Here is a 27,850-nt window from a genome sequence, read left to right as displayed (position 1 = left end):
GAGAAGAAAGCTGGAGCATCTGGAGCCTTCTCTCACAACATCTCATGATGAGTTACAGATGTCTGCTCTGTGCCATGACCCAGCTCTCTCGGAGCACAATAATGCGACATGCTACACACACGCCTCACACACCGCCTGCTTCGGTCAGCACAGTGTTCACTAAACTACCACTGTCACTAGACTACATGCTGGTCATTAAACTGCATGAGCAGCGTAGTTAGCTCTTTTCAGGGGAAAGTTGCTGAGACGTGCTCAAGAAATCGCTTCAAATTCCCCCCAATGACGTCACACGTCATTTGCATATTCATTGAGTCGTCAGAACGAGTTGTAAATTTAAACGTAGTTGATATAGACCCCTTTCTGTTAGTAAACATTGTGACGTGTTTTTGTGGGCGGAGCTTAGGTGGAGGCAGAAAGAGTTCCCTGACCACTTTGCAAGCAGTAGTTTTTAAACAACAACTGGTCAAAATCTGAATTTAGTTAGTTAGTTAGTTAGTTAGGTCACTCACTGTCCAGGACCACGAATGTTACTTGAAAGAAATTAACTTTAACGGACAGACTTTAACAGATTGGCTGTCCCGTACATGTCCACTCGATGGATGGACAATGTGACAGGATGACCTGCGGTTGAGTGACCGGACATCTACACCTATCTAATAGAAAAACCGAGAGTTTCTGGCAACTGTAGGAAGGGAGATGACACAAACAGTTTCCTTCGTTTAGTCTCCGGCCGTTAGCTTCCAGTTAGCTAACTCACGCTAAAAAGTTAGCATTACGTGAGAAATCATTGAACTTGTTCCCCAGTTTCTGATGAGGTGGGCATGCATAAGAAATATTTAGACACGTAAACAAACCATACACCACACCAACCAAAAACAATTGTTTCTTTAACTTTATCTGCAAACGCCAGCATCGTTGATGATAGTTTCTGTCCAGTCCGCTTGTTTTATTGAGTTTAACCACAGCTGTCGTAGGTTATTTTATAGGTATGTGATAAAACTTCAAATTGGAGAATGTACTCCGTCGATTCTGTCACACAACAAGATGACATTTGTGTTCCTTGTGTAGTCGTACTGGTTGTGCTGGCCACCTCCAGTTTTCCCTTTGTTTAGCCTCCTGTTAGCGCTGCGACGTCATTGTGACGTCGGCACATAAAGGGTATATAATAAAAGATTTTCAATACATCTCATAAAATGCCATGATCTTGGAGTGTCCAGCTTAATACCACAGCGATTTCCCAATGATTACAATGTTTGATTTATTACTGAATGACATCACATATTTTAACAGTTTACAGATAAATTTAACGTTGTTGAACGTCCAGAAGACATTCTGTCCTCACCTAAACAGTCTGGTCATTCTCTCTCTCTCTCTCTCTCTCTCTCTCTCTCTCTCTCTCCCAAAAAAGCCTGTAATTTTAGCTTTTTTTCTGGAAAAAACCCTTCTATCCTGAAGACCTTCCTGTGCTGGAACACATGTGTGTTTACACCTGAGACTCCTTTCATAAATGTGAGTGAGATGTTGGAATGTTCCTAATAAAGTAGACAGTGAAAAAAAGTAAACAAAAAAAAACTGCAGGTGTTAATTTAGATGTAAATGTAATTTACACCTAAATTAACAGGTGTAATTTAATTTTTCATGAACACCAAACACTCACACATTCCTTTTCCTGTTACCATCTTTGACCAAACTACTCTTGAAAGAAAAGATAAGACAAGCACAGAAGCTTTAAACTGAGACTCTTTTAAAAAAGTAAAAGGTTGCATGCCGTTATACAGACTTTATAACACACGTTTTGTGTTTGAGGAGCAGCTTGTCACTTGCCAGAAGCAACAACTTGTACAATGTTCATTTCAAGCTCGTACCTTGTTTAAAATCAACTCAGATTTCATCAAAGCAAACAATGAAAATGTAAAACAGAGCATTTCGTTCAAATCCAAATAAAACTGTGCTCAAAAACAACACCTACTCACAAGCCCAGTGAGTTTTCCCTCACCTTCAGTGAAATACTGTGAATTTTTCTCAAGATGGTGTGCTGATATGCAGGCATTTCAATCTGGAGCAGATTTAGGAGTTCAGACAGGAATAGCGTATTGCCTCCAGTGATCAGTGGTCAGCAGACGTCCAGCAGAATGAGAAACCAGAGTTTAGAGATGTGGTTCTACAGATGACTCGTCACATGTGTGATGTCTTTAAATGCCGCTTCCCTTCCATTCGATCACGATTCACCACACACACACACACCACAGCAGAGGTATTTGTGATTTTCTGGAGAAGGGAGTGTCCAGGCTGAAACTCAGCGTGGCTTTAGGGAGTGAGCCAGAGGCCTCTCCTGGGTTCTGTTTACTTCAGTCCAGGTCTTGAGGCCCATCCGCCCTGTACAGCTCCTTTTACTGACATTCCACAACTCTAAAGAGATAAAAAGTCAGTCTCATTAAACTACTGTGATATAAAAAGAAAACTAAGTGACTAACAGAAGCTCCACCTCACGCGAGCCACGTCACGCCACTGATTCTTTTCCCGTACCAGCATGTCCCGTTGTGTTTTATTTCTTAAATCCACCTCTCTGTGTTTTTGCACCACACAGTGCCCAAGACACACAGAAAGCACACTTTACTTCACTCCTCATTGACATGGCTCCTCTTGAGCAGTGGTTTCTTCCTAGTCTCCCAGTCCTCTTGAAATGGTTATCTGCTGCACCTTCTGCAGCTCCTTCAGAGAGACTGTTGGCCTCACTGCGGCTCACTCACCAGTCTCCATACTGGTTTTGTGTGGGTTTTGAGGGACAGCCTTTTCTAGGTAGTGTTTGGGCCTAGTCCAATTCCTCTCTATTGATCCTTACTGGGATTTTCAACCTCTTAGACATCATTTGACGTCCTGTTCCTAAGATATGGAACTCTATTACTATCATTAACATCTTAAGCATGCTCCTTAATCTTCCTTTTCACTCCTTCAGTCTCTTCAATGACAGTTCAGGCGGGTTTTGGTCAGAACATGTTTAAGAGCCATTTTAAGCTCAAGACAAGTTTCCAGTGTCTGATTTTCTTGCTTTAATAATAATTATCTGATAATGAATTTTGACTTTAAAATCAATGTAAAGTCTCTGTATGATAACACGAGCTTGAAAATCCCGAGAGGAAAAACACATGAAGAATATGTGTATTGAACAGTGAGATTTTTAAGTCTCAGCTGAAAACACACATTTATACTTATTTTAAAAAATTATCATTATTCCAAGTCTGATATAAATCGAGATATTAACATTTGTGTGAAAAAAATAACCGTATTTGGTTTTCTAAGAGTATAAACCGAATGTTCAATGAATCTAATAGAATTTTCTGTTAATATAAACAGAAATACTTAAGAAACTACTTTATATGAGTTATTAATCACCTCTGTGGAGTGTGACATGTCAAAGGTATTCAATGCTGAACATCGGCACATCGGTCTTGGGGAAAAGAGTTAAAATATTAACTAGCTGATTTTAAATGTAGTGCAGCAGCTATCTACTGTAATTACCTGATAACAGTACCGGTCCTGATATATCTCTTAACGTATCATGACCTTACACCAAAATAAAAAGACATGTAGTGATGTGTGAGATTTTATTCATACATACAGCACCTCATGTGTCATGAGGAGAAGAAGATCAAGCAGCACTAAAGACCCGTCACTTTGACTAACCAAATCTTATTAATATTGCATAGCCATCATTTGTGGGCTGACTCACTTTTCTCTGTAATTACACTTTCACTCAGAAGGTCATTTTATTTGGGAAGTTAAAAGAGTTCTGTCAAAAGATCCTTTTCTTAGAAAAAGCTGAATTGTATACCCACGTACTATTTGTTTTGTTTCTCCTTATCATTTCTAAAGGTTTTTTTTTTTTTTTTTAGGAATGATAAATGATAATCACACATGATGGCTTCCATATGGACTGGAAGGACAAACAGAGCTCTTCAGGCCAAACTGCCTCATTCTGAAAGAATGCGAGAATGAAATCATTTAGGCTGAGCCCTTAATAGCTCTGGAGTGGCTTCACTGCTTCTGCTAGCTCTAGCGTCATTTTTACTGACCTGCATTTCCTCTATGGCCTCTGAAACGACTGTCAGGGGAAGTGACTAAAAACCAGGAAGTTATTCTTTCAGTATGAAAAGCCACTGCCCCAACCCAAACCCAGATTCTTCTCACTTCGTGAAAAAAAATCTAAGTCAAAATGTCCAGCGACTGAACCATGTGTCTTTAATGACTTTAAATGACACGTGCAAAACCACAAAAGTACATAATGTGCGCTTAAACGCCTCAAAACAGTGTCTCATCATCCCAATCAGATTTGAGCAGAAACTCTATTATGAAAAATTATGAAAAAGAAAGAAAAAAAACAAGATTTGCCTTAAACCAAAAGTCTGTACAGACTCTGAGACCAGAAACTTAAAATAATAATAATAAAAACTCTATTATCTTTAGTCCAAGCTTCCACAAAACTCTCTGAACAACATTCATTACTTGTTATCTTTTGCTAATAATCGACAAAGCCTGAATTTCCAGCTTAATGAGATCTGGGCTTTTCAGTGAAATTAACTGTCCTTCTTGATCTCATTTTTTTGCTTAGTTTGCAAATCAATTCTCAAAAAACACAAAATGCTGTAAGGATCTACTGAGCTGACACTAAGTACTCTCCTGAAACAGTGGATCAGAATTGACAGATTTTCCTATCCAGTCAACTGAAATGTTTTGTGTGTTGAATATATTATGCACACTGATGCAGCGCAGACGTTTTTATATGAACGTAGAACACAGCTTCTCTTAAAACACGCCAGCGTTCTGCCTCTGATATCATACTGTAATATCTGTGTGGTTCTGAGGACGAGAATCGGTTCACACTTAGCGTCAGACCCAGATACACTGTTGTGTTCCCAGTTGGAATGTATTGATATCTATATTTCCCATAATCATAAAAAAATGCTCTGATACCAACATCATGTATCTATGTGAAGTGATAGACGAGTGTCTTGTGCTAATTAGCAGACGACATGAAATGATGCCAGTCAGCAGATTTTTCATGACTGACAGAAAAGCAACACAAAGCAAAGCAACCTGCACACTGTGCTCTGTGACAATGTCAATATGAATAAAATATCGTCTTAAAAAATCAGTAACTTCTGATAACACAGCTTCTTATTTGTGCACATTATTTTCCCTGATTTTTCTCCGGCACAGTTGGAATTTGAACCCATGCTCTCCATGCGCTTGTGTAAAAGCATCCGTCTTGCAGCGCTCATCTCTTACATGAGAATAAACAACCTGAACATGCAAAGTCGCATCTGTCGAGTGTGAGAGCAGTTCAGTTCTACAAACCCAGAGCACTGAACATTGAGACATTCACACTTCCTTTCCCCCATGCACCAGTGTGTACACTTTACTCATGCTAAACTCCCATGTAGTCTCAGACTGATTAACACCACCATGTTGCTCATTTCAGTATCAGTATCAATGGGTACAAAAAAATCAACACACTCGATGTGAAAAACTTGTACCGATGCATCACAGGTCCCACAAGCTTCAGAATCTTCATGGCTATAATCTGACTGGCTGTTTGCACTTGTGTGTATACACAGATCCAGGAAGCAAGAGAGAGTCTCAGGATTAGTAAAAGTTCTCAGTGTAACATTTCTGAAAGGCCTAGAAGTGCATTTTATTTTTAAAAATATATCTAGGAGTTAGTCTTTTGTAAGGCCAGACAAATTCCCTTTTCCACTAATAGTACGCAGCTCTTGGCCACTTTAATCGAGCTTACAAGATTAGAAAATTAGAACAAGTTCTAGCTCTTTCCCCGGCCTAGTGACATCAACATGAACCTCATCAAAACAGTCAAAAACCTATATCCAGAAATGATGCTAAATTTATCATCATTAAAAGGATTAACTTGAGGAACTTAGAATTAAGCAGCATTTAAAAAATAAAAAATAAAAAAGCTTAGGCTGGTATGAAAAACTGGCCTACTGTGAAGTTCCTCATAACTATATGATAGTTCCTCTTCACACAGAACACATGTGGAACTTAGATTGACCACAGCTGAAGCTGCATTTAAAGTTTTTCCTCTCCAAGTCCAAACAGCACTCATGTATGAATATGGTCTACTTATATATTTCTCATATCTAGGAGTAATGGACTTCTTGAGGCGATCCTGATTTTTCTGATGCATCAGTCCCATGTAAAGTGCAACACGTTGGCTGAACTGGACATGTACAATCCTCCCCGCTCATTCCCAACACTCCTCCACTTCCCGCTCTCGGTTTCAGATTTGCAATAACTCTCAAACTTCAGAGCCTGGGTAAAAAAAAAAAAGAACCACAGGAAAACAACGGTGCTTGAACCAGCATGTAGTACAACAGCAGCTTCACTCTGACAGCACTCTGTGGCACATTAGTGAATTCCTTCGAGAAGCTCGGGCATGCATTGTTGTCTGGATCTCTTGCTCTTGAAGGACAACCAGAACAATTTTGCCCTTGACGATAATTCATCAGAAGATGAAGTGCAGGCTGGAAAGCGGTCTGCCTCGAGGGGGAGTGGGAGGATGCAGAGCCATGACTCAGACCTATAGTACACACTGGGCAAAGGAGAAGGAACTCTGGGGCACAGAGAAGAGAAGAGAAGAGAAGAGAAGAGAAGAGAAGAGAAGAGAAGAGAAGAGAAGAGAAGAGAAGAGAAGAGAAGAGAAGAGAAGAGAAGAGAAGAGAAGAGAAGAGAAGAGAAGAGAAGAGAAGAACCACACATCACATATCTATCTATCTATATGTCCACAGATCCGGCATAACATTATGACTACCTGAGGCCACACCTCACAACTTACAAGACTTAAAGGATCTGCTGCTAACATCTCGGCGCCAGTTACCACAGCACACCTTCAGGGATCTAGTGGAGTCCATGCCTCATTGGTCAGGGATGTTTTGGCAGCAAAAGGGGAACCAACACAATATTAGGCAGGAGGTCTACATACATATATATATATATATATATATATATATATATATATATATATATACACACTATATTGCCAAAAGTATTCGCTCACCTGCCTTGACTCGCATATGAACTTAAGTGACATCCCATTCCTAATCCATAGGGTTCAATATGACGTCGGTCCACCCTTTGCAGCTATAACAGCTTCAACTCTTCTGGGAAGGCTGTCCACAAGGTTTAGGAGTGTGTTTATGGGAATTTTTGACCATTCTTCCAGAAGCGCATTTGTCACACACTGATGTTGGACGAGAAGGCCTGGCTCTCAGTCTCCGCTCTAATTCATCCCAAAGGTGTTCTATCGGGTTGAGGTCAGGACTCTGTGCAGGCCAGTCAAGTTCATCCACACCAGACTCTGTCATCCATGTCTTTATGGACCTTGCTTTGGTCACTGGTGCACAGTCATGTTGGAAGAGGAAGGGGCCAGCTCCAAACTGTTCCCACAAAGTTGGGAGCATGGAATTGTCCAAAATGTCTTGGTATGCTGAAGCATTCAGAGTTCCTTTCACTGGAACTAAGGGGCCAAGCCCAGCTCCTGAAAAACAACCCCACACCATAATCCCCCTCCACCAAACTTTACACTTGGCACAATGCAGTCAGACAAGTACCGTTCTCCTGGCAACCGCCAAACCCAGACTCGTCCATCAGATTGCCAGATGGAGAAGCGCGATTCGTCACTCCAGAGAACGCGTCTCCACTGCTCTAGAGTCCAGTGGCGGCGTGCTTTACACCACTGCATCCGACGCTTTGCATTGCACTTGGTGATGTATGGCTTGGATGCAGCTGCTCGGCCATGGAAACCCATTCCATGAAGCTCTCTGCGCACTGTTCTTGAGCTAATCTGAAGGCCACATGAAGTTTGGAGGTCTGTAGCGATTGACTCTGCAGAAAGTTGGCGACCTCTTCGCACTATGCGCCTCAGCATCCGCTGACCCCGCTCCGTCAGTTTACGTGGCCTACCACTTCATGGCTGAGTTGCTGTCGTTCCCAAACACTTCCACGTTCTTATAATACAGCTGACAGTTGACTGTGGAATATTTAGGAGCGAGGAAATTTCACGACTGGATTTGTTGCACAGGTGGCATCCTATCACAGTTCCACGCTGGAATTCACTGAGCTCCTGAGAGCGACCCATTCTTTCACAAATGTTTGTAAAAACAGTCTGCATGCCTAGGTGCTTGATTTTATACACCTGTGGCCATGGAAGTGATTGGAACATCTGATTCTGATTATTTATATATATATATATATATATATATATATATATATATATATACACTGTATACACTGTATATGTATACACTGGTGCATAAATTAGGGGAGGATAGTTATGCATCTGAGGTTTGACTACTTACACACACACACACACAGCTCTGTACTGCTAGGAAATAGCTCTCTCTCTTTTCCCTGTAGGACTCGGGTCAGGAGATAACCATGGGACGTACAGATTACTCTGATGACTCAGCCATCAGAACTGCAGCTCGGGATTCATTTCCTTCCTTAAATAAATGACTGATTAGCTGAGATAAAACCGAGAAAGAACTGGAGTTAGCTTCTGCAGCTTGGCCTATCCTCACATTACCTATTCTTCCTCTTTAATAATCGGACTGGTCAGAAAGTGGATCTGACCACAAGGCAAAGTATGGATTAATCTTCTCGTTTTGACAGTAACATATCATTCACAGTGTAGTGGACATTCATATAATCCATCTGTATTAATAAACATTATTGAGAAGTGCTGCCATTTAAAGGTAGAGTAATGGTTTATATCATGGCTTGGGAACAAGAGCAGCACACGGCTGAGAAAACCCGTCTGGAAAACTGCTTTATGGTCCATGTTTGTCTGTGTTTAAACTCTTTAAATCTAAGTCTCAGATCGGCGGATGCCCAGCGCAGCCAGATAATTCACTTATCTGTTTTTACCGGTCAAGGGGATGAAGCTGAACACAAAGATTGACAATGTTTCCTAAAAAAAACTGACATGTATGGAAGCACAATGTGTATAAAGCTTTGCATTGTTCGAATGTTATATCACCATTAAAACTGACTCTTGACCATTATGCAAAAAGACATTTGTGTGTTGAAAGCTCTGGAGCTTGTTTCTCATGCAGCTGAATGGCCGTATCTTTGTTTGTCTTTTCATCATTTACCATTTTTTTAGGTTTTTTCCCCAGCATGTATAACGGAGTGATCATCTTTCTCAGTACTTTGTTCAGCTATTCATTTATTTTGTTTTTCTGAGTATTTGCTCACAACAAGTAAACAGCTCCAGCATCAACCTCCTTTGAGCTCATTACTGACCTCCAGACACACAAAAACTGTTCACTTAAAGAACAAAGTTGATGCGTTTAACAGAGAAAACCACACTATACACCCAAAACCACTTCCTCTGGTCGCTGTGGAACTGAAAATGTGCTTGACCACTAATAGGCTATTTTAAAAGCGAGGAGATGATTTCAGAAGATATTTTATCTACCACCAGGCGACATAAAATCACTTCTCAGTGCACACAGAGACCTAAGCTCTGAAAACATGTCGCTGACCTCCATCTGCAAACTGAGTCGATTTTTAAAAAGCACACGTTACACATTTAACAACAGCAAAGCCATGTGTATAAGAGTCAGTTCAGAGGGGTATAGGCATGGTGGGAAGGCAGGCTGAAGTAGGCAGGCTCAGACGCTTGGCGGAGAGCCTGAGGGTCTGACTCACATCTCTGGCCCGAGCTCGGGTCTCAGGAGCCAGGAAGCGACAGCTTTCCCAGCACAAGCTGAGAGGCCATGAGCCCCAACAGGCAGGTGTCCATCACGTGACATCAGCACACATCAGCAGGCCACCTGGCACACGCGTCAACACAAACCTGTTTACTGCTCGCTAGCCTGTCACGCAGGACTGACGCTGACGGCTAACGTAATAAACAAAACACAGCCAAGAGAAAGACTGCTGATTCATCATTATTACAGGATACGGTTACGTCTCTTTAACTCATCAGAAAATCGCTAAAGGTTGCTGCTATGTTTATGCCTCATAAAAGAATCGAACGTTACGGACGAAAATTACACTGCAATCGCTGTATGACTTGCAACCTAAAAAATGTGTCGGAGTTTAAGACTGACCTCCATTACTTAAAAGAAATTAATAAACACAACATGGAATGCTGTTATAGGAAAATAACCAACAACACCTTTCACTTCAGGCTGGTACAACCACCAGAAATTTTCCAATAACAGCACATCCTGACGTGTTTTATTCATTTTATAAGACAGATCACAGCTTAAAGATTTCCTACAAACAAAAAAACGTACTTCTGAATTGCTTATAGTTACATTTAACGTAATGGAACAACCTAAAGACGAGTATAAACAGTCATGCAGAAATAAAATGCAGGTTTTACGTTGCTAAGCAGTCCTTCCAGGATTACACAAATTTTGCAATCAGAGTGATGAACGCCAAATCAAGCACACACCGTGATGTTCAGATGAGCTCGCAATGTTTCCAAATTGCTGCAGATTTTATGTAGACTCATGGTCTAGACGCATCACGTGACATCATCACACCAAACAGTCCTCCTCCCTTCAGGTGCGTCAAACGCGAGTACAGCAATCGTAGAAAGTAATTGCGTATATCTCTTAATTAGTAGGAGTTTAACAGAAGGAAAATAATCAAGCACTTCTGGCTGCAGAGATCACAAAGAAACTCCCCGAAATCCAGGAGCGAACTGTCTTTGAGTCTCTCTGAAGAAACAAAAACACTTACTATGTTACTACGAAACCAGAAATGTTTTAAATCCATTAGGATGAGATGATATGAAGTCCTGTAAGCATCAATATGAGCCTGTGATCTGAGTGACAGCTGACACTACTGTCACTTCTGTTTAACACTTTATTTTTATCACCAGAGCCTCAAATAAAACACAGTGAAACAGCTATAATATACCAGAGTGTAAGATTCACAGCAGGACTGTGGAGGGGTGGGAATTGGGGCAGTTGTTGGGTTCAGTCCGAAGGTTTCAGCCTCTCCTGAGCAGGGAGATTTAATTAGCTGGGCTGGATTGAGGCAAGCAATTTACTCCCATCAAACTGAGATGATGAGAAATGCTACATGACACAGCAAAGCCGTCAGTCATCCTGAAATATGAATCATCTTCTTCCCTGGTTAGTGTGACAGACACGTAATATCCTGCTCACCCATTTCACTGACGTCTAGGTGGACGTCTCCTCATTACCACTTGTTAGAGCTGAAGCTTTTTTTTTTGTAATGGAAATCATTTCTATTGAATGTGATTCAAAAATCATCTCCGCATCCAGGAAAAAGGTCCACATGATGTGGTCAAGCTGAAAGCTTTTACGTTGCTGTAATAAACCTGACATTGATGACCTGTCATGAGTTAGCAGTCTGAGCGCTAATACAAGTTCTGCCTCTGTTTAACACCCGGCTAAAAAAGATGAAGGGCATGGGTGATTTTTTTTTTCTTTTTAATTCTCATCACACTGAATGCTTTGGGCTTCCTGTTGGATTAGGAGCATCCGACTTCCTGGGGAAAACAGGAAGTACAACACAGGCAGCAAAGCAGGCGTTTCAACCTTCAGGTTTAGAGGACATTAGAGAGAGAGAGAGAGAGAGAGAGAGAGAGAGAGATGCTGCAAGCTACAGTTCTGAGGAGTCACTGCGGTGTGCACACACACACACTTGCAATCGCTCTGACACACACACACACACACACACACACACACACAGCTGCCAGCCTGATCCAGAGTGCACTCTAATCGTCATCCTCGCTGTGATTAACGAGAACGTCATGCAAAGCCACTTACTGGATGGAGACGTGTTCGGGATCGGCCAGGTCTGGCTGGGCAAAGCATCCGGACACCAAGGAGCCCATAGAGTCCCCTGGCAGGAGAAAAGAAGAGGACAAGGAGACAGGGACAGTCCTTGCTAATAAAGCCCTGAGCTCTTGCTCTTGCAAGCCATGTGATTTCTCAGTAAACTCCTGAGCTTGTGGTCCTGCGTGCCATGTGATCTCTCACTCCTTCTGTGCTGGCTCTGACCTACATGGCTGCTAGGACACAGGTAGACCTTTCTCGCTTATTCGTTAGGAAGGCCGTAAAGCGGCTCCTGAACGGCTGGACGAGTGCCGCGCTTCCTGCCTTACGCTCCATCTGCAGGCCGGATGGGGAGGAGGGGGAGGGGGGGTGGAGGTGGGGATGGAGGGGATCGGGGGAGTGGTGGACTGGTACATGGCTCCTCCTCATGGAAAGGACACAGAGAGAAAGGGAGGGTTGAGAGTGTGAATGGAGAAGCTCGTCTGGAGTGCCGTGATGTCAGCACTGACTTTATTTACGCCCGACACGCTGTGGAGAAGAAGTCAGGAGTCTGCCTGGGTGCAGCGAGTGCAGACTGCTGCTGCTCCTCTGCTGGAGCTATAAATAACGCCGCAGCACCGCCTTGCAGCTCAGTGGACTTGACAATGAGGACATGCATCACGTTTGAGCTGCGTTTCTGTATCACGAGCGCACAAAGGGTGAGAAGGCATGCTTTAGTACTAATACAAAGCGATGGCTCGTCCGACGGGATTAGTGTTTACGCAACACCGAATGAACACCAGGCATCAAATGTGTTCAGAATTTCACCGCCGTGAAAACTGTTATGTATCGTGATCAGAGTTTTTTAAAATAGAATAATTTTATTACGCTTTTCAAACAAAAGGACATTGTACAATATAAAGCAACACTCTGACCATACATACCAACATGCAGCACAGACAGAATAAAAATAAATAAAAAACACTCAGAATGCTGTATATGAATAATCTCTGATCCCCTAACATTTGTCACTGAGATAACTCAACATTATCAGTCAACTTGCAGGACATAATTATAAAACTTATGATGATGATTAACTGTCTAACAAACAATTATGATTGTCTTCCAAAAGTTTTAAATGTTCTATAATGTACACAACTCCAGCATTAGGGATGTGACCTCTGCACTCACGCTGGCACACAGCACAGATCAATGAGTCCGTTTGCATACGTTCTCTTTTTTCAACCTCTTGAGGAAAATGCAGACCAAACTCAAAATATCATCTATTGATTTCTATGCTTCAAATCCATAGCAATTTATCAGTATTATGAGACATTTTTATTTATTTATTTTTTTGGGACACGTTTCCGAAAAGCATCGTGTGTAAGCCTATAACATGAGCAAACAAAAAGAAGATCGCGTCCATTTGAAACGATGTCCTGTTTTGGGATTACGTCATTAAGAACACAAACAGGATTGTTATAGACGCATGATGCTGTGACGTGTCTGAACTAATTTTCTCTGTAATTCATCCTGAGAAGTAAAATACAGTGACATGTATCAGTGAAGGAATTCAGAAAGTGCTTAGAATTTTATTTTTCCATGACTTTCCATGACCACGGAGCTGCCTAAGTGATGACAGGAACTTAATAGTTTTATGCATCTTTTATTAATAAATTATTAAATTAATTATGTGGGAAGAGGAATAAAATACTGTCATGTGCTGTTACAGGAAATTAATCAACCTTGAGCGTCACCGTGTCATGTTAGTGCTGTATTCGGCATGCGACTTTGCTACCCATCAGCCTCTGCATGTCACATGACCTCACTGAGCACTCACGTGTCCAGTTTTACACCATTAATAAGGTTTCCTTTCATTCTGTGATTCTCTAGTGTTTGTTGTTTGCTGTATTATCACCTACTGGGTTCATAGTTCATGTTTAAGGCTCTTTGTCGTTTGTTTTATTTGTGTTGTGTTTCATATTAAAGCGCTTGCCCTTGCGTCCGCCTCTGATTTCTGACCCGGTGATCATTTTCCTATAACAGCAGTCACATGTTTGTTAGTCCATACTTAACTATAGAAAAAGAAATCTTTATTTTTCCATGTGTGGTGTGTATATGAGCTCTGATTAATCAGGCTGTGATTACGAATACACAAGGCAGGCTGGAGCCCATTCTCCTCCACTCGTGAAGGAACTCTGAGTGAGGAAGCCAGACATAATGACCTTTAATCCATAAAACTCCAAGGAATTTCCTTCAGCTCCCCGAATCATGTGCAGTTCAAACAGAGCCAAGCGTCGGGCTGTAAGGGGCCTTTGTGTTAAAACATGAGTCGAGGCCACAGGTAGCAGCAGCAGTGCAGGACAGCAGCTGTGTTGTGTCTGTTAGAGATCAGACTATAATACTGTACTAATACAGGTTTAGGCTCAGTACTGCACATTTACACACACTCTGAACAGGATCAGTGCTAAAAATACAGCAGGTGTGTAAAACTGATCATGAGTTACGGTACATATCACGTGTCTAATGAATCCTGAAGACGAGTTAATTGGTTTTACTGATATAAATGCGTTATTTACATCAACTTTGGCACTGTTTTAATTTTGTAATAATAAAAAGCCTTTCAGCGTAGTAAAGATTAATATCAGTGTAATACGAAGGAACAGCTGCTGCAGAACATCCAGTAATAAGATGGCTTACTTTCACACCCAAACCTGTTATTAGGATAATCAAGCAATATTATAATTATTACTCGTTCACGAATCATTTAATTACAGATATTGCTGAAAAAGTGAATTAGTAAATGATACAAATTTTCATCCCTGAGATCTTTATTTGGTTTGTTTGCTTGTTGTTCAGAGTTCAGAAGTTGCTTGAGTTCAGAAAAAGGCAAATTATTTTTAATAAGAGTTAAATTCAGGTAAGCCATATTTCAATTAAAAGTGTGAGCTCGATTTTAGTCTTCTTGCTACTCGGTGCATTGGAGTGCGAATTCTTCAACACAAAACAGACACACTTTGCCGTGCATCAAACCTCCACTGAACAAACTAGCACTTCATGTCCATCTGCTATTTCGGACGTGATTACTGACCCTCATCAGTTACGGATTTTAAAAAGCTCTCTTGATGCCTTCAAAGCTGAAATGCCTGATTGTGTAACAACGTTCGAGACATTCAGGACTCAACCTAATGTCAGAGGTGCAATGTTTTCAGAGTAGTACAATAATTATGACGATAGCAAGAGGGTTTTTCATGAGGGACATAAATCACAGAAGAGTCTGACGTGGAACCCTGACTGACCGGTGTGTGAGACGTCTACTGACGCTGCTTTTGTTTCCCCACGTGCACATAATGCACTCAGCAACGGTGCTTTCCTAATCACGGGTTAAACGCGTGTGAACGGCACCACAAAGTCAGAATTACGAGTAGGAAATTTTCGTTGAGCTCCGAGTTTGCTAGAATTGAACATTTACCCACATGAGAATATTAATTACACATTAATTACAACTTCCCAGCTCTTAAATACAAACTTCCCAGAAGGAGGCCGTGATGTGTGAATAATGAGACTCGCACTGAAACTGCTTCTGCACACTCGCGTAAAGATTTGCATCAAGGATAAGTATCAAACACTTAACACTGGCCTGATAAAAGTTATTCTGTGTTTTAGTCACAGATCGAAACTTATTTACCCAATAAAGTGTTCAAATGTTAAAGTAGTAAAAAATAATGATATAAGGTTTTTTAGAATTCCTTATTTTGTTTTCTAATTTTTTTAAGTGTATTATGATAAGACCATCAGGAGTATTAGTGTCTCTGAGACCCACACAGATGTTTTTCTGATATAAAGTTGGAAATACACCGGTCAGCCATAACATTATGACCACTGCCAGGTGAAGTGAATAAGACTGAGTATCTCCTCATCATGGCACCTGTTAGTGGGTGGGATATATTAGGCAGCAAGTCAACATTTTGTCCTCAAAGTTGATGTTAGAAGCAGGAAAAATGGACAAGTGTAAGGATTTGAGTTTGATGAAGGACCAAATTGTGATGGCTAGACCACTGGATCAGAGCATTTCCAAAACTGCAGCTCTTGTGGGGTGTTCCTGGTCTGCAGTGGTCAGTATCTATCAAAAGTGGTCCAAGGAACGAACAGTGGTGAACCGGAGACAGGGTCATGGGTGGTCAAGGTTCATTGATGCACGTGGGGAGAGAAGGCCGGCCCGTGTGATCCGATCCAACAGACGAGCTACTGTTGCTCAAACTGCTGAAGAAATTAATGCTGGTTCTGATAGAAAGGTGTCAGAATACACAGTGCAGGACGGGTCAGGGCTGTTTTAGCAGCAAAAAGGGGGACCACCACAATATTAGGGAGGTGGTCATAATGTTATGGCTGATCAGTGTAAGCTCTTAGCTGTCTGACTTCTGACTACTGAATAGACTCTGACTCGTGTACATGTTCAGTACAATGTGCAGCTTGTGTACTAGAGGTTCAAAAATACTGTAGTTTCCATCATTTCTTTTGCAGCGTTGCTCTCTCTTACAGAATCAGTTCTTCCCTTGGTTTTATTCTGTGTGATAACAAACCTAATTCCCACCAGCAGATGGCGCAATTTCATCAAAATGAATCAGAAGTTTGTAAGAGACCCCATGCTGCTGATTTCCCTCTTTAACACTTTTCTGACCAATTCAGAAAAATAAATATTCTAATCTGATCATGAGCATGTAAATTAGTGGACGGCAAAAAGATCTTATAACTAATTTATGAAATGATTTTAAAGTTCTGTAAGCTTTAACCTACAGATATCTCAGCATACATTATAATAATAATTAATATTTAAATTATTGGAAAAACCTAAACAATTATAATTTTAATTATTCAAAATTGTATAAACAACTATACATAAATTCATAAAAGATTATTATAAATAATTTTTAATAATATCATTTAAATAAATAATTTATGATGTAGCAGTGTGGGTTTTTAGACCTGTCAGGAAAAAAACAGCACTTTTTAACCACCATTCTAATTTACAAATGTTTTAGTATATAAATGGTAAAACAGTACACAGTTCAAGATCTCATCTTTCTACTTTTAGTCACTTCAAGTCTACAGAACTCTATAATGTTTTTGGTCTAATGACCCTTGCTGTTTAATGGAGGGTTTGCAGAGATTCCATCACGTTAGAAAGCCAAGTAAAATATCAGCAACGATACAGTAAACATTCCTGTACAAATAAAAACAAGCTAAAAACATAAACTTTAAAATAACTCTCCTTGTGATTTTCTGTGCTTAGGAAAGTGACACTGTAATGATAAACGTTTATGGAATTACACAGTTATATGTTAAATGGACGAAGCAGAGAGCCGGAGTGTTTTCCCCATCTCCTTAATCTCAGGTGAGAAAATCATGCAGGTGTGTGTAGATATTTTAACCACAGAGCTGCTCTTTCCCAAAGCTCATTCTGTAAAATGCAGATGAAATCAGAAAACAGCAAATAAAAGAGACCATCATCACACAGCTAGTACAGGTGTGTGTCCACTCTACAACAATTGATCCAGCTGTGTTTATATGTAAAATCTGACCCTCACGTCCTACCTCGTCCAGCTCTGTAGCCAATCTCTCGTATCCTTCCCCATCATGCCGTTGGCCAAAGCTCCGTCCGTGTGTCCGCCAGATGTGTTCAGGTAGGAGGAGGTCACCTCCAGGGAGGCTTTCCCGCTCTTCTCGGTCGCACTGACGCTCAGCACCTCATCCTGCCTGCTGCTAGCCTCCATAAAGAGGCCGCTCTCTTTCAGCCGCTGCTGGATCATGGGCGTGAGGGGCATCTCTACGACCCGGTGTGTGGACGCTGGCTCAGCCTGTGCGTCCGTCTCGTCAGCCGAAGAAGAGAGAGCGTCCAGTGAGTCCAGGCTGCTGTAGAGTGTAACGCACATACGCTCCGACTCCAGGATGCTCTCGAACTGACTGCTGAACATGTCTGTGGCTTCCTCGCTCTCGCTGGCTCTGCCCTCTACACTCCTACAGAGAAAAATGTAGCCTTTGGTCAGTGTGATAAATATTCAAACTACTGTCATATAACATACAAAGACGTCTGACTGTTGCTATGGACATTTTTGGAATGAGTCTCCAGTGTCAGTGCCTTTGTTAACGGCTTTAAATGTTTTCATGATGCGGGGATTTTCCCTTACGCTGTCTCTCTAACATAACGAGATACATTTATTCTTAATAACTTTTACAATAACTAAATTCTTAATAAAGTTTATAGCGTGACATCAGGAAGAAATTTGTTTAGCGGATGTCTGTTATTTGTTCTGTGATGTCTAAATTAACTGTAAACAGTTTAAAAAGTATACCACGCTGTTCTTTAATAAATAAAACATCTTTACCAAATGGTTGTGGTGTAAGAGGAATAAACCACTCTGTGTGGTAGAAAAGTAATGCACTTCAGGTAGTAACAGTAAGTCAGGAGACACCACATGACCACACCACTGAGTTTGTCCTGTAACAGCTCGGCCTGTCAGGTTTTATTGCTTGTGCATCGAAGTGTCCAGATCTGGGATGTGCAAATTATAACTCACTTTGAGGTTAAAAAAAGGAGTTTGTCACAGCGGTCATTTAATATGATCTATTTAAATATGTTAAAATAATTCCTACCACTAGATGGCAGACAAATACAAGAGTTACAGCACAATGTAAAGTATTTTTGTTCAGCTTTAATTGGTAAATAAAATAATGTAATGTTCCATCATTCATGATCTCTGTATCAGCTGACTTTTCAAAATAAAACATTTTTTAAAAAGCCTAGCACTGAAAAGGGGGTATTAGTTTTTCAATGCCTGATATTAAACAGATATTGGAAACACTGTTCCTTTGCTGATTCATTTGTAAACTGCTGGATAAAAGAATATAAGAATATCATCTGGTCTAGTACTAAATAACACACACCTTCTATTTTCAGTAATATATTCCAGCTGTTGTGGTCAATCAATTCTGAGTTGTGGAAAAAGTGGAAGAAGTGTAAATGATGGACATCACTAATCAGTACAAAGAAATACTGTTGTATGGACAGCACTAGGCAACACATCTGTCTAAATATTTGGTGACTAAAAAGAAGAAGTTCTGCCGTCCATTAGCCACTAGCTTTTAGTCCATGTGGTGCTCATAAAAAGAAACACAGTCAGATATTATTACTGCAATATCAGCAGGAAACCGTGGATACGATCCTGCTAGCTAATGACTAATCCAGTGTGTGTGTGTGTGTGTGTGTGTGTGTGTGTGTGTGTGTGTGTGTGTTGGTGTAAGTCACATACCTGGCTAAGCTTTTTTCATTCGCTTCAGAAACACACACCACCGGCACGGTGGTCTTGAGTGTGTTGTCCTGAGAAGGTTTCTCCATGTCCTGAGTTGTCTGTTCCTTCTCTTCAGCCTCTCCATTCAGGAAAACGTCTCCATCTGCCTGGTCCTCAACAAAGCGCAGCTTCTTCTGGGGTTTCTCTCGTGCTTTGCCCCCATCCAGGAAGGCACTGAAGATGCCGGGGATCTCTGCCAGGATTTTGCTGGACTCATCCAGAGAGGCATCCAGAAGCCTTGGTGACGAGTCTCTGCTCTGGCCTCCCTCCTTCTTTTCCATAGCGGGCACCGGTGCAGGTTTTTGTTGGCTTGTAGCTGCATTCCCAGTGTCTGGGCTCGCGCAGTGCAGCTCCTGAGCTGAACTCGGGTCCTGAATCAGTGCCTCACACCACGTGTCGAACATCACATTGCTCAGCTTTTCTGACTGCCCAGGGTCTGAGGTGCCGTTCTGTAGCTCTGGGGCGGACTCGGCTGCGCCCGGAGGTGAAGGAGGCGTCCCGTTGCAGGGAATCATGTCTGAAGTGGCGTCTCCCGATCGGCCGCTCCACTCGGCCGCCGCAGCATCCCGGGCTCGGGCCGTGAGGCCACTCAGCAGCTCGGCGAGCTCCCTGTCGATCTCCTGAAAGAGTGACACCTCGTCCAGCTCATCCTCCTGGATGGAGGGGTCAGGGGTTGTGTCGTTGTCGTCCTCCAGCTGGCGTTTAGAAGCTGAACAGAGAGAACACAGCACACACAGACAGAGAGTCCTCCATTAAACATTCAGTCACAATGACTCGCTTTTTCATTCTTAAAGCACACGACTTTTCAGAATATGGAACTTTAATATACAAACATCACATCCAAACACACACACACGTTACCCACACAAACCCAGAGCTCTCACCGTACTGGCTCAAGGCTTTAAAAACTTTAAACACGTCCACGCTGATGTCATGGTTTAAGTTTTTCACATTGTACAGGAGCATGAAGTCCATTCCAGGTGACCAACCCTTCACAGGGCACAGTCCTGCACACACTCACACACTACGGACAATTCAGAGATGCCAATCAGGCCACAGCACATGTCCATGGACAGGAGAAGGACACTGGAGTATCCAGAGGAAACCCCTAAAGCATGCGGAGAACATGCAAAAGCCAGAGACAGGAATTGAACCCCAACCCTGGAGGTGTGAGGCAAACTATTGCTATTTATTATTATAAATTGCTATTATTATTCTAAATTTCATTATTACAATTTTATTATCATTTTATTACACTTCTAGTACATTTATCATTTCTACAGTAACAGCTCACACAATGAACACTCCATATAAACAGATTAAACCACCCTGATCACTTGTTCAAGTTCACGCAGGTGATGCTTCAGGTTGTGCTTTTCATCTGACGTGTGCTTAGATCAGCTCCACGTTAGATCAGCTCCACGTTAGATCAGCTCCACGTTAGATCAGCTCCACGTTAGATCAGCTCCACGTTAGAACAGCTCCACATTAGATCAGCTCCACGTTAGAACAGCTCCACGTTAGAACAGCTCCACGTTAGATCAGCTCCACGTTAGAACAGCTCCACGTTAGATCAGCTCCACGTTAGAACAGCTCCACGTTAGATCAGCTCCACGTTAGAACAGCTCCACGTTAGATCAGCTCCACGTTAGAACAGCTCCACGTTAGAACAGCTCCACGTTAGATCAGCTCCACGTTAGAACAGCTCCACATTAGATCAGCTCCACGTTAGAACAGCTCCACGTTAGATCAGCTCCACTTTAGAACAGCTCCACGTTACTTTATAAACATTATTCTGTTATCAGATCCTGTTATTACTGTCACGTTAGTAGGAGAGTGTATTAGAGTGTGTGTTAGAGTGTACTGATTGAGCTTATCATGAATAAGTCCAGTGTGGTTTGAGAACAGAGACAGACTGTGTACACTCTCTCAAAACACACACAGAGAGAGCGGAAGGGATGGAAAAGTGCCCAGACGCGGCTGGCTGTGTCTCGTGCACATGTCTCTTTCACCCTTTCATAAAAAGAACAGCAGAAGCATTCAATAATGCTGAAGCTCCACGTGAATAAGGTGCTGAGGTGTCATGTGTCCACCAGGTGGCAGCGTCTGCCTGTCCTTACAGCATCAGAAAACACAGCCACAGCATCTCAGGAAAAACCTTTACATGTCTACATAAAATGATACACATCAACCACATCCTGGGCTTTAACACTGTGAGAGGAGAGAGAGAGAGAGAGAGAGAGAGAGAGAGAGAGAGTGTGCAGTAGGGGAGTAGGAGTGAAGTTAAGTATGTAACTGGTTCAGGAACACAGTGCTGAGGATCGAGCTCATGAACTAAACTGGTATAATATTAATTCTGTCTTTTTGTCTTTTCTGTCCTGCTTACTCCAGCAGCATAAAAATCCTGATAATGATAATTAATGATAATTATCTGATATTTTTATGTAACTCAGCTGCCTTTTAAAGGAATGTGGGCATTAGCCTCCATTGGCCTCCACTTCCTGTAGAGGCATGTATGTAGGTCAGCAGAGTCACTGAAACACTCTGAAGAGAGCCTGAAGTGTCGGTCAGGGGAATGGTCATCCAGCATGACCGAGAGCAGGAACTCACTCATGCAGCAGAGACCTGGAGCTTCATCTCCTTTTCTTCTCCAACAAGTTGTTAATTATGAACGAGGTTCATGTGTGGAGCAAAACACCGACCTGCTCTTCACCTGGCGTGGGTCAGTGTGGGACAGTGTAGGGTCAGTGTGGGACAGTGTGTGGTCAGTGTGAGACAGTGTGGGATAGATGTTGGACAGTGTGTGGTCAGTGTGGGACAATGTGTAGTCAGTGCGGGACAGTGTGGGGCAGTGCAGGACAGATGTGGGGCAGTGTGTGGTCAGTGTGGGACAGTGTGTAGTCAGTGTAGGACAGTGCAGGACAGATGTGGGACAGTTTGGGGGACAGTGTGGGACAGTGTGGGGCAGTGAGGGACAGTTTGGGACAGTTTGGGGGGCAGTGAGGGACAGATGTGGGGCAATGTGTGGTCAGTGTGGGGTCAGTGGGTCTTTATCATTCATTTGGATTTTTGTGAATGTACATTCATTTCTCAGGATCAGCTCAGTGTTCTAAACTAATCTACGTGATCAGAAAGTGAGAGTAACTGATGCAATACTGATAACACAGAAGCACACACTCACACTCACACTCACACACACCTCTATCAAGTCATAAGCTAGAAAAGTCCTCAATAGACAGATTTGTGTGCTGATATAAAAAGACCATGGCTCACATTACACACACACAGTAACCATAACAACACTCTTACTAGTCTCTGCTAGTATCAGCTGAATAACCAGTCCACCTGCTCTGTCCAGTAGATTTATTATTATCATTAATAAAGATGAAATAAAGATGGCTTTAACCCTGATCACTGTGATAATGCTGTTTTTCGACAGAAAATCAAAAACATGAGAAATCATGCTGTCATGTAAATTTCTTTTCCTTATTTTTTTCATCAGCACTTTGTCATCCAGGTTGGTTTCTCTCACTTGTGACGGGATTGATCAGGAGGTGAAAAGCTGCATCACAGAGGAGCGTAATACTCCAGTCCACACTGGTCAGAAGACATCAGCTTGGAGACACCCATGATTGATTAATGATGCTGTGATTTACAGGTGACAGAGACAGAGAGAGAGAGAGAGAGAGAGAGACAGAAAGAGAGAGAGAGAGAGAGAGACAGAAAGAGAGAGAGAGAGAGAGAGAGAGAGAGAGAGAGAGAGAGAGAGGGAGAAACAGACAGACAGGCAGAGAGAGAGAGAGAGAGAGAGAGAGACAGAGAGAGACAGAAAGAGAGAGAGAGAGAGAGAGAGAGACAGAAAGAGAGAGAGAGAGAGAGAGAGAGAGAGCTAATTTTGCTCTCCTGATTCCCAGGTGGTTGTGTCATTGCTGGGATTCCATCTCGATAGGATGAACATTAGGGACGGCATTTTTCAGTAATATTGCATATATATAGTTTATATATACACTGGAGCTCATAAAAACAAAGATTTGTTTATTTAAAGGAAGTTCAGATTGTTTCACATCTTCTAACTGAGAAAAACAAACATATCCACATGCTCGGGTGAGAGCCAGCTCCTCAGTCTGAAGAGAAAACACACTGACTGGTCCGACCCAGACGTGTCAGAGACACACCAGTAAACCAGTAAACGAAGCGCTTTGTGTTTTCTGTCCACCAATGAATCTCATCCTCGTCTGGTGGAACGCATGACTCCACCCACTCAACTGAGTTAGAACTGTTAGGTTTAGTTTTAAACCTGTGCTCACTGCAAGCATCAGGTTCACATGTTGGATAATTATTGCAGAGTTGAATATTCGACCAGTGATCATGTTTCAGCAGTCGTAGTTTAATATTCCGCATGGCTTTTAGTCGGTCACTCTGGGAATTCGCTGACCTTCCGTTCCATCGGCGGAATAGAAATCCACTTCAGACAATTTCAGTCACCACAAGTCTGATATAAAACGAGTCAGGACTCTGTAACTTTCAGTGTGAGACCCTTTTCCCCTACTTTACACTGAATTTTAGTGGATGAAGATAAACACTTTCACATGCTTAAGCAGAAGCAGAAATGAGTTTGATGCCACTGTTTACTCTGAACTTTTCTATGAATGTATTGTCTCTAGCAGGTGAGAGAACAACAAAAATACATGTGATAAATAAGAGTCATTGTGTGTTGTGTGACATGACAAACCCTATTAACTTATTTAAAGCTTTCACATGAAAAGAAACAGCAAACCTGATACCGAAATCCTGCATCAACGCAAACAAACAAATGATGATGGATTTAAATTCGCATTATTGGGTTCGATTCCAGACAGATAATGCTAAATGCTAATCCCACCTCCACCCCTAATCATCACAGCATTCAATAATTGACCCTAACGGCAATGAAAGTAACCATGTCTGAAGGAATAAAAAGTTAAAAGATATCCTACCGGAGTCTGGTGAACTCGAGTCGGTTGTCTTTCCGAACAGAAATTCGTACTTGGCCTTGGCGACACTCTGAGCATGCGAGGAAGAGCCGTTGACCCAGACGATCGTTTCGGCCTAGAGAAAGAGACGGCTGTTTAACATGCTCAAAACCGTGAGAACGCAAATAAACACTGTGCGGTTTACGTAAAGAGACATAAAGAAATTAGCAGACGGTTCATGTGCTAATATGAAGGTTACATATTAATATTGATAATGTGCCGGCTTTCATTTTGGAGCCTCACGTGACGGTTTGAATTAAAATGTAATGCTCTGTTCTTCTCATGCAGTTTGACATGGACAGCTGAAGCTTCCTTTGAGAAAGCCAGTGTAAATTTCAGGCTACAAGCTGTGCATGGAGTTCCCACAGTAGTGAAAGGTTAAAGTGCTGACAGGAATGAGAGCAGTTGCTATGGCTTCCTCTGGATGCAGCGTGAACGCAGGCTTTTATTCCCAGCACCGTGCTCTTACACTTGGTCTGCACACTTGTGTTTTAATCAAGGGCTTTTGTTGGTGCCATGTAATTGACTCAGCACTGAACACACACACACAAACACACTTGGGCTATTGCTGAAGCCAGAAATATCAAAAGAGAGTGCCTTATGTGTTAGGTATCTGACATTAATGATTCAAAGTTGCATGCTTGCAGTAGATTAAATATTATTGTAGCTTGCAGCACAGCAATGTTGAATTCTGGAAGCTGATTGGTCAGAACATTTACATTCCGAGAATATGCTCTTATACAGAGAGACTTACAATTTATCCCATTTGATACAACTAATCAATTGAGGGTTAAGGGCCTCAGCAGGGGACCTGAGATTTGAACTGACAACCTTCTGATCAGTAGTCCAATACCTTAACCACTAAATTACCACAACCCCAGAAGGTCACATATACATTACTTTGAGGTTGGGGTCAGAGTGCCCCTGGAGCAGGGTAGGTCAGGGGTCCAACAGTGGCAGCTTGGCAGGGCTGGGGCTTGAACCCCGATCTTCCGGTCAACGACCTAAAGCTTTAGCCGCTTGAGCTACCACCGCCAGAGCCCTTCTGTCTCAGAAGGTGAGTCAGAGCTGTTTGGGCAGTAATGCCAGCTCTAATTCAAATCACAGGTTTATATGAACACTCTACACATAATCAAGGCCTGATAATACACAGCTGTAAATACAAAAGGGATTTTCACACTGCACCTCCCCCCGGGGTCAAATGTAATTTAGAATAGGACCATCCGGGGTTATGAAGCCCTGCAAAACGAAGCAGTGTTAGAACGTTACGGCTAAAATCTTAGCAACACACACACACACACAATAAGAAGCTGAACTGCACCTCTGTGCCTCATATTACATGCTTTGCACTGTCACAGCATGTTGTTTAAACACAAGATGAGACTTTTGAGGGGGGAAAAATGTAAAGGTGTCGACTGAAGCGAAGAGATTTTTTTCAAAAAAACATGAAAAAAAAGAAAACATGACTAGAAAAGTATGTTCAGGACCATATGTACAATCGGAAATAGGCAAGTATTTAAGGACCTGACTGAAAAACTGGAGCTGGATATCAGCGAACACATGGGCAACTACACGACAAAATTAAAAGGCCAAAAAAGGTTATAAAGCTGTGAAAGGTAACAGTACCAGCTCATGTGTGGAACAGCAGACCTGTTATGATCTGCTATGACCAGGATTAATTGTTAAAGTACAAGCAGTGTGAAACATGAAACAAGATGACCCAGGACACTGTTTACCCCCGGGGGTTTACTTTGACCCTTTGATTCACTAGCGAGAAAAGCCCTTAAGTGTATTGATGTGACAAGGAATTATCACTGATATGGTGATGTGTTTTGTAAGGAGACATGTGTCTGACATTTATGGAAGGAGTCTCCTGTGTCAGCACTTTGTAACAGTCAGTGAGTTTTCTGGAATCATTCATTAGCATTAATTATTTAATATTGTTAGCCCTGAAACAGAAAAAAGGCTGATTAGGGAATGACTTGATAGCTGCTATAATGTTCACAGCATTAAATGTAACTAAAAATGGTTAAAAGCGCAACAAATCCTTCTTTATGGGCAGTGGAGGCTCATGTGGTTAAAGCTCTGGGTTGTTGGTCAGAAGATCAGGGTTCAAGCCCCAGCACCCCTGTTGGGCATCGGAGCAAGGCCCTTAACCGTCTCGGCTCCATGGTGCTGTATCACGACTGACCCTGAGCTCTGACCCCAACCTCCAAATTTGGGGATATGTGAAAAAAGAATCTCAGTGTCCTGTAATGTAGATGTGTAAATAAAGGCGTCTTTAGTTAAATCCAAAATTGTAAATGCAGACAAACTGCTTTAGTATATAAGCTGTTGTTTATTTTCCTGTAACAGCACGACCCTTCAATTTTTATCCTTTTCCATACAACGAGTTCTTTAAAATAATAATCTAAAGATACTAAAATTTCTCAGGCTGCATTCTTTGTAAAACTTTACTTTTAGGAAGCAGCTTCAGCATCAGGGTTAAAGCTACTTTGTGAGTCTTTATGACTTGTTCATGGTAAAACACGAGTGTAAAGTCCTTTCCATGCTGTAGACTTAACATGTTTATCAGATAGTGTGCAGTTACAACAGGCCCAAAGTCCAAGAGGCTGTCTGTTAGAGCCAGCACTGATCTACAGCGCCTAAAGCTCAGTTTTAATTCAGCAGCATTAATGAAGTCATTAACTAAGACCTTCAGTTTAAGCACATGGCCATGAAACACTCACAGCTCTCCATCTATATCTAACATACAGGTCTCCGCTCTAATTCATCCCAAAGGTGTTCTATGGGGTTGAGGTCAGGACTCTGTGCAGGTCAGTCAAGTTCCTCCACACCAAACTCACTCATCCATGTCTTTATGGACCTTGCTTTGATCACTGGTGTGCAGTCATGTTGGAACAGGAAGGGGTCATCCCCAAACTGTTCCCACAAAGTTGGGAGTGGGAAATTGTCCAAAATGTCTTGGGATGAAGCTGAAGCATTAAGAGTTCCTTTCACTGGAACTAAGGGGCCGAGTCCAACCCCTGAAAAACAACACCTGAATTCAATGATCTGGAGGGGTGTCCCAAAACTTTTGGAAATGTAGTGTTTAAAGCTCACGGGATAAACACATAGATAGAAGACATTTGCTCTAATCTTTAGGAATTTGCATATTTAGCAGATATTGGTGAGGAAGAGTTTATATCTACAATCTGAATGACTGATCACTTATAAGCAGACTTGTGCTGCGTGCCTAAATCAGACATCAGACTCATTTCAGGTATTTGGCCGCATCAAAGAGGCTAATACTGAAGAATTTTACCATGTTAGACTGCTATAATGTGGAACAGAAATGGATTTAGGATGATGTGTCATGAACTACCGTAAAACAGTCCATAATCTATTGTCTGGGAGGACAGGATGGTATACTCTCTCTATCCTCTCAGTCTGTTAGTGTAGCCGTCTATAAGCTGGTGTATGTGGAAGAGGGCAGATAGCGCTTTCCTCTGAGTGTGTTACGCTGCCCTGTCATGCTGAATGATATTTAAGGTTGGGGCAGGATTGCATAAGTGTCCACCCCTGTTGCTGTGAAACCCCTAAAATTAGCTCTGGGAAGTAATATGTTTACAGCTTGCTTATGACACACAATGTCATTATTTAATTAAGTTAAATTAGGAATGGAAATGAATCA

The 27,850-nt window shown here is 41.9% G+C and overlaps 1 protein-coding gene across 10 annotated transcripts in view; it reads right to left on the bottom strand.

The window, feature by feature from the left end:
• Positions 1–27,850, bottom strand: part of psd3l (pleckstrin and Sec7 domain containing 3, like) — a 122,208-nt gene that overhangs the window by 76,629 nt on the left and 17,729 nt on the right. For 6 of the 10 annotated variants that reach the window (XM_058411280.1, XM_058411282.1, XM_058411284.1 and 3 more), the window contains 3 exons: positions 24,142–24,253; positions 19,127–19,874; positions 17,412–17,834 (listed from right to left, as the gene is read on the bottom strand). In XM_058411280.1, coding sequence (XP_058267263.1) covers positions 17,412–17,834; positions 19,127–19,874; positions 24,142–24,253 — 1,283 coding nt within the window. Of the gene's footprint in view, positions 1–1,996; positions 2,274–11,828; positions 12,038–17,411; positions 17,835–19,126; positions 19,875–20,049; positions 20,169–24,141; positions 24,254–27,850 lie in introns of those variants that run through there. The other 4 variants (XM_058411289.1, XM_058411291.1, XM_058411287.1 and 1 more) reach the window with 3 other exon arrangements.

The sequence above is a fragment of the Hemibagrus wyckioides genome, linkage group LG16, assembly GCF_019097595.1.
Source record: "Hemibagrus wyckioides isolate EC202008001 linkage group LG16, SWU_Hwy_1.0, whole genome shotgun sequence".
Lineage (NCBI taxonomy): Eukaryota > Metazoa > Chordata > Actinopteri > Siluriformes > Bagridae > Hemibagrus > Hemibagrus wyckioides.
Note: the sequence above shows the minus strand (reverse complement) of the source record. Positions and strands in the feature narration are given on the sequence as shown.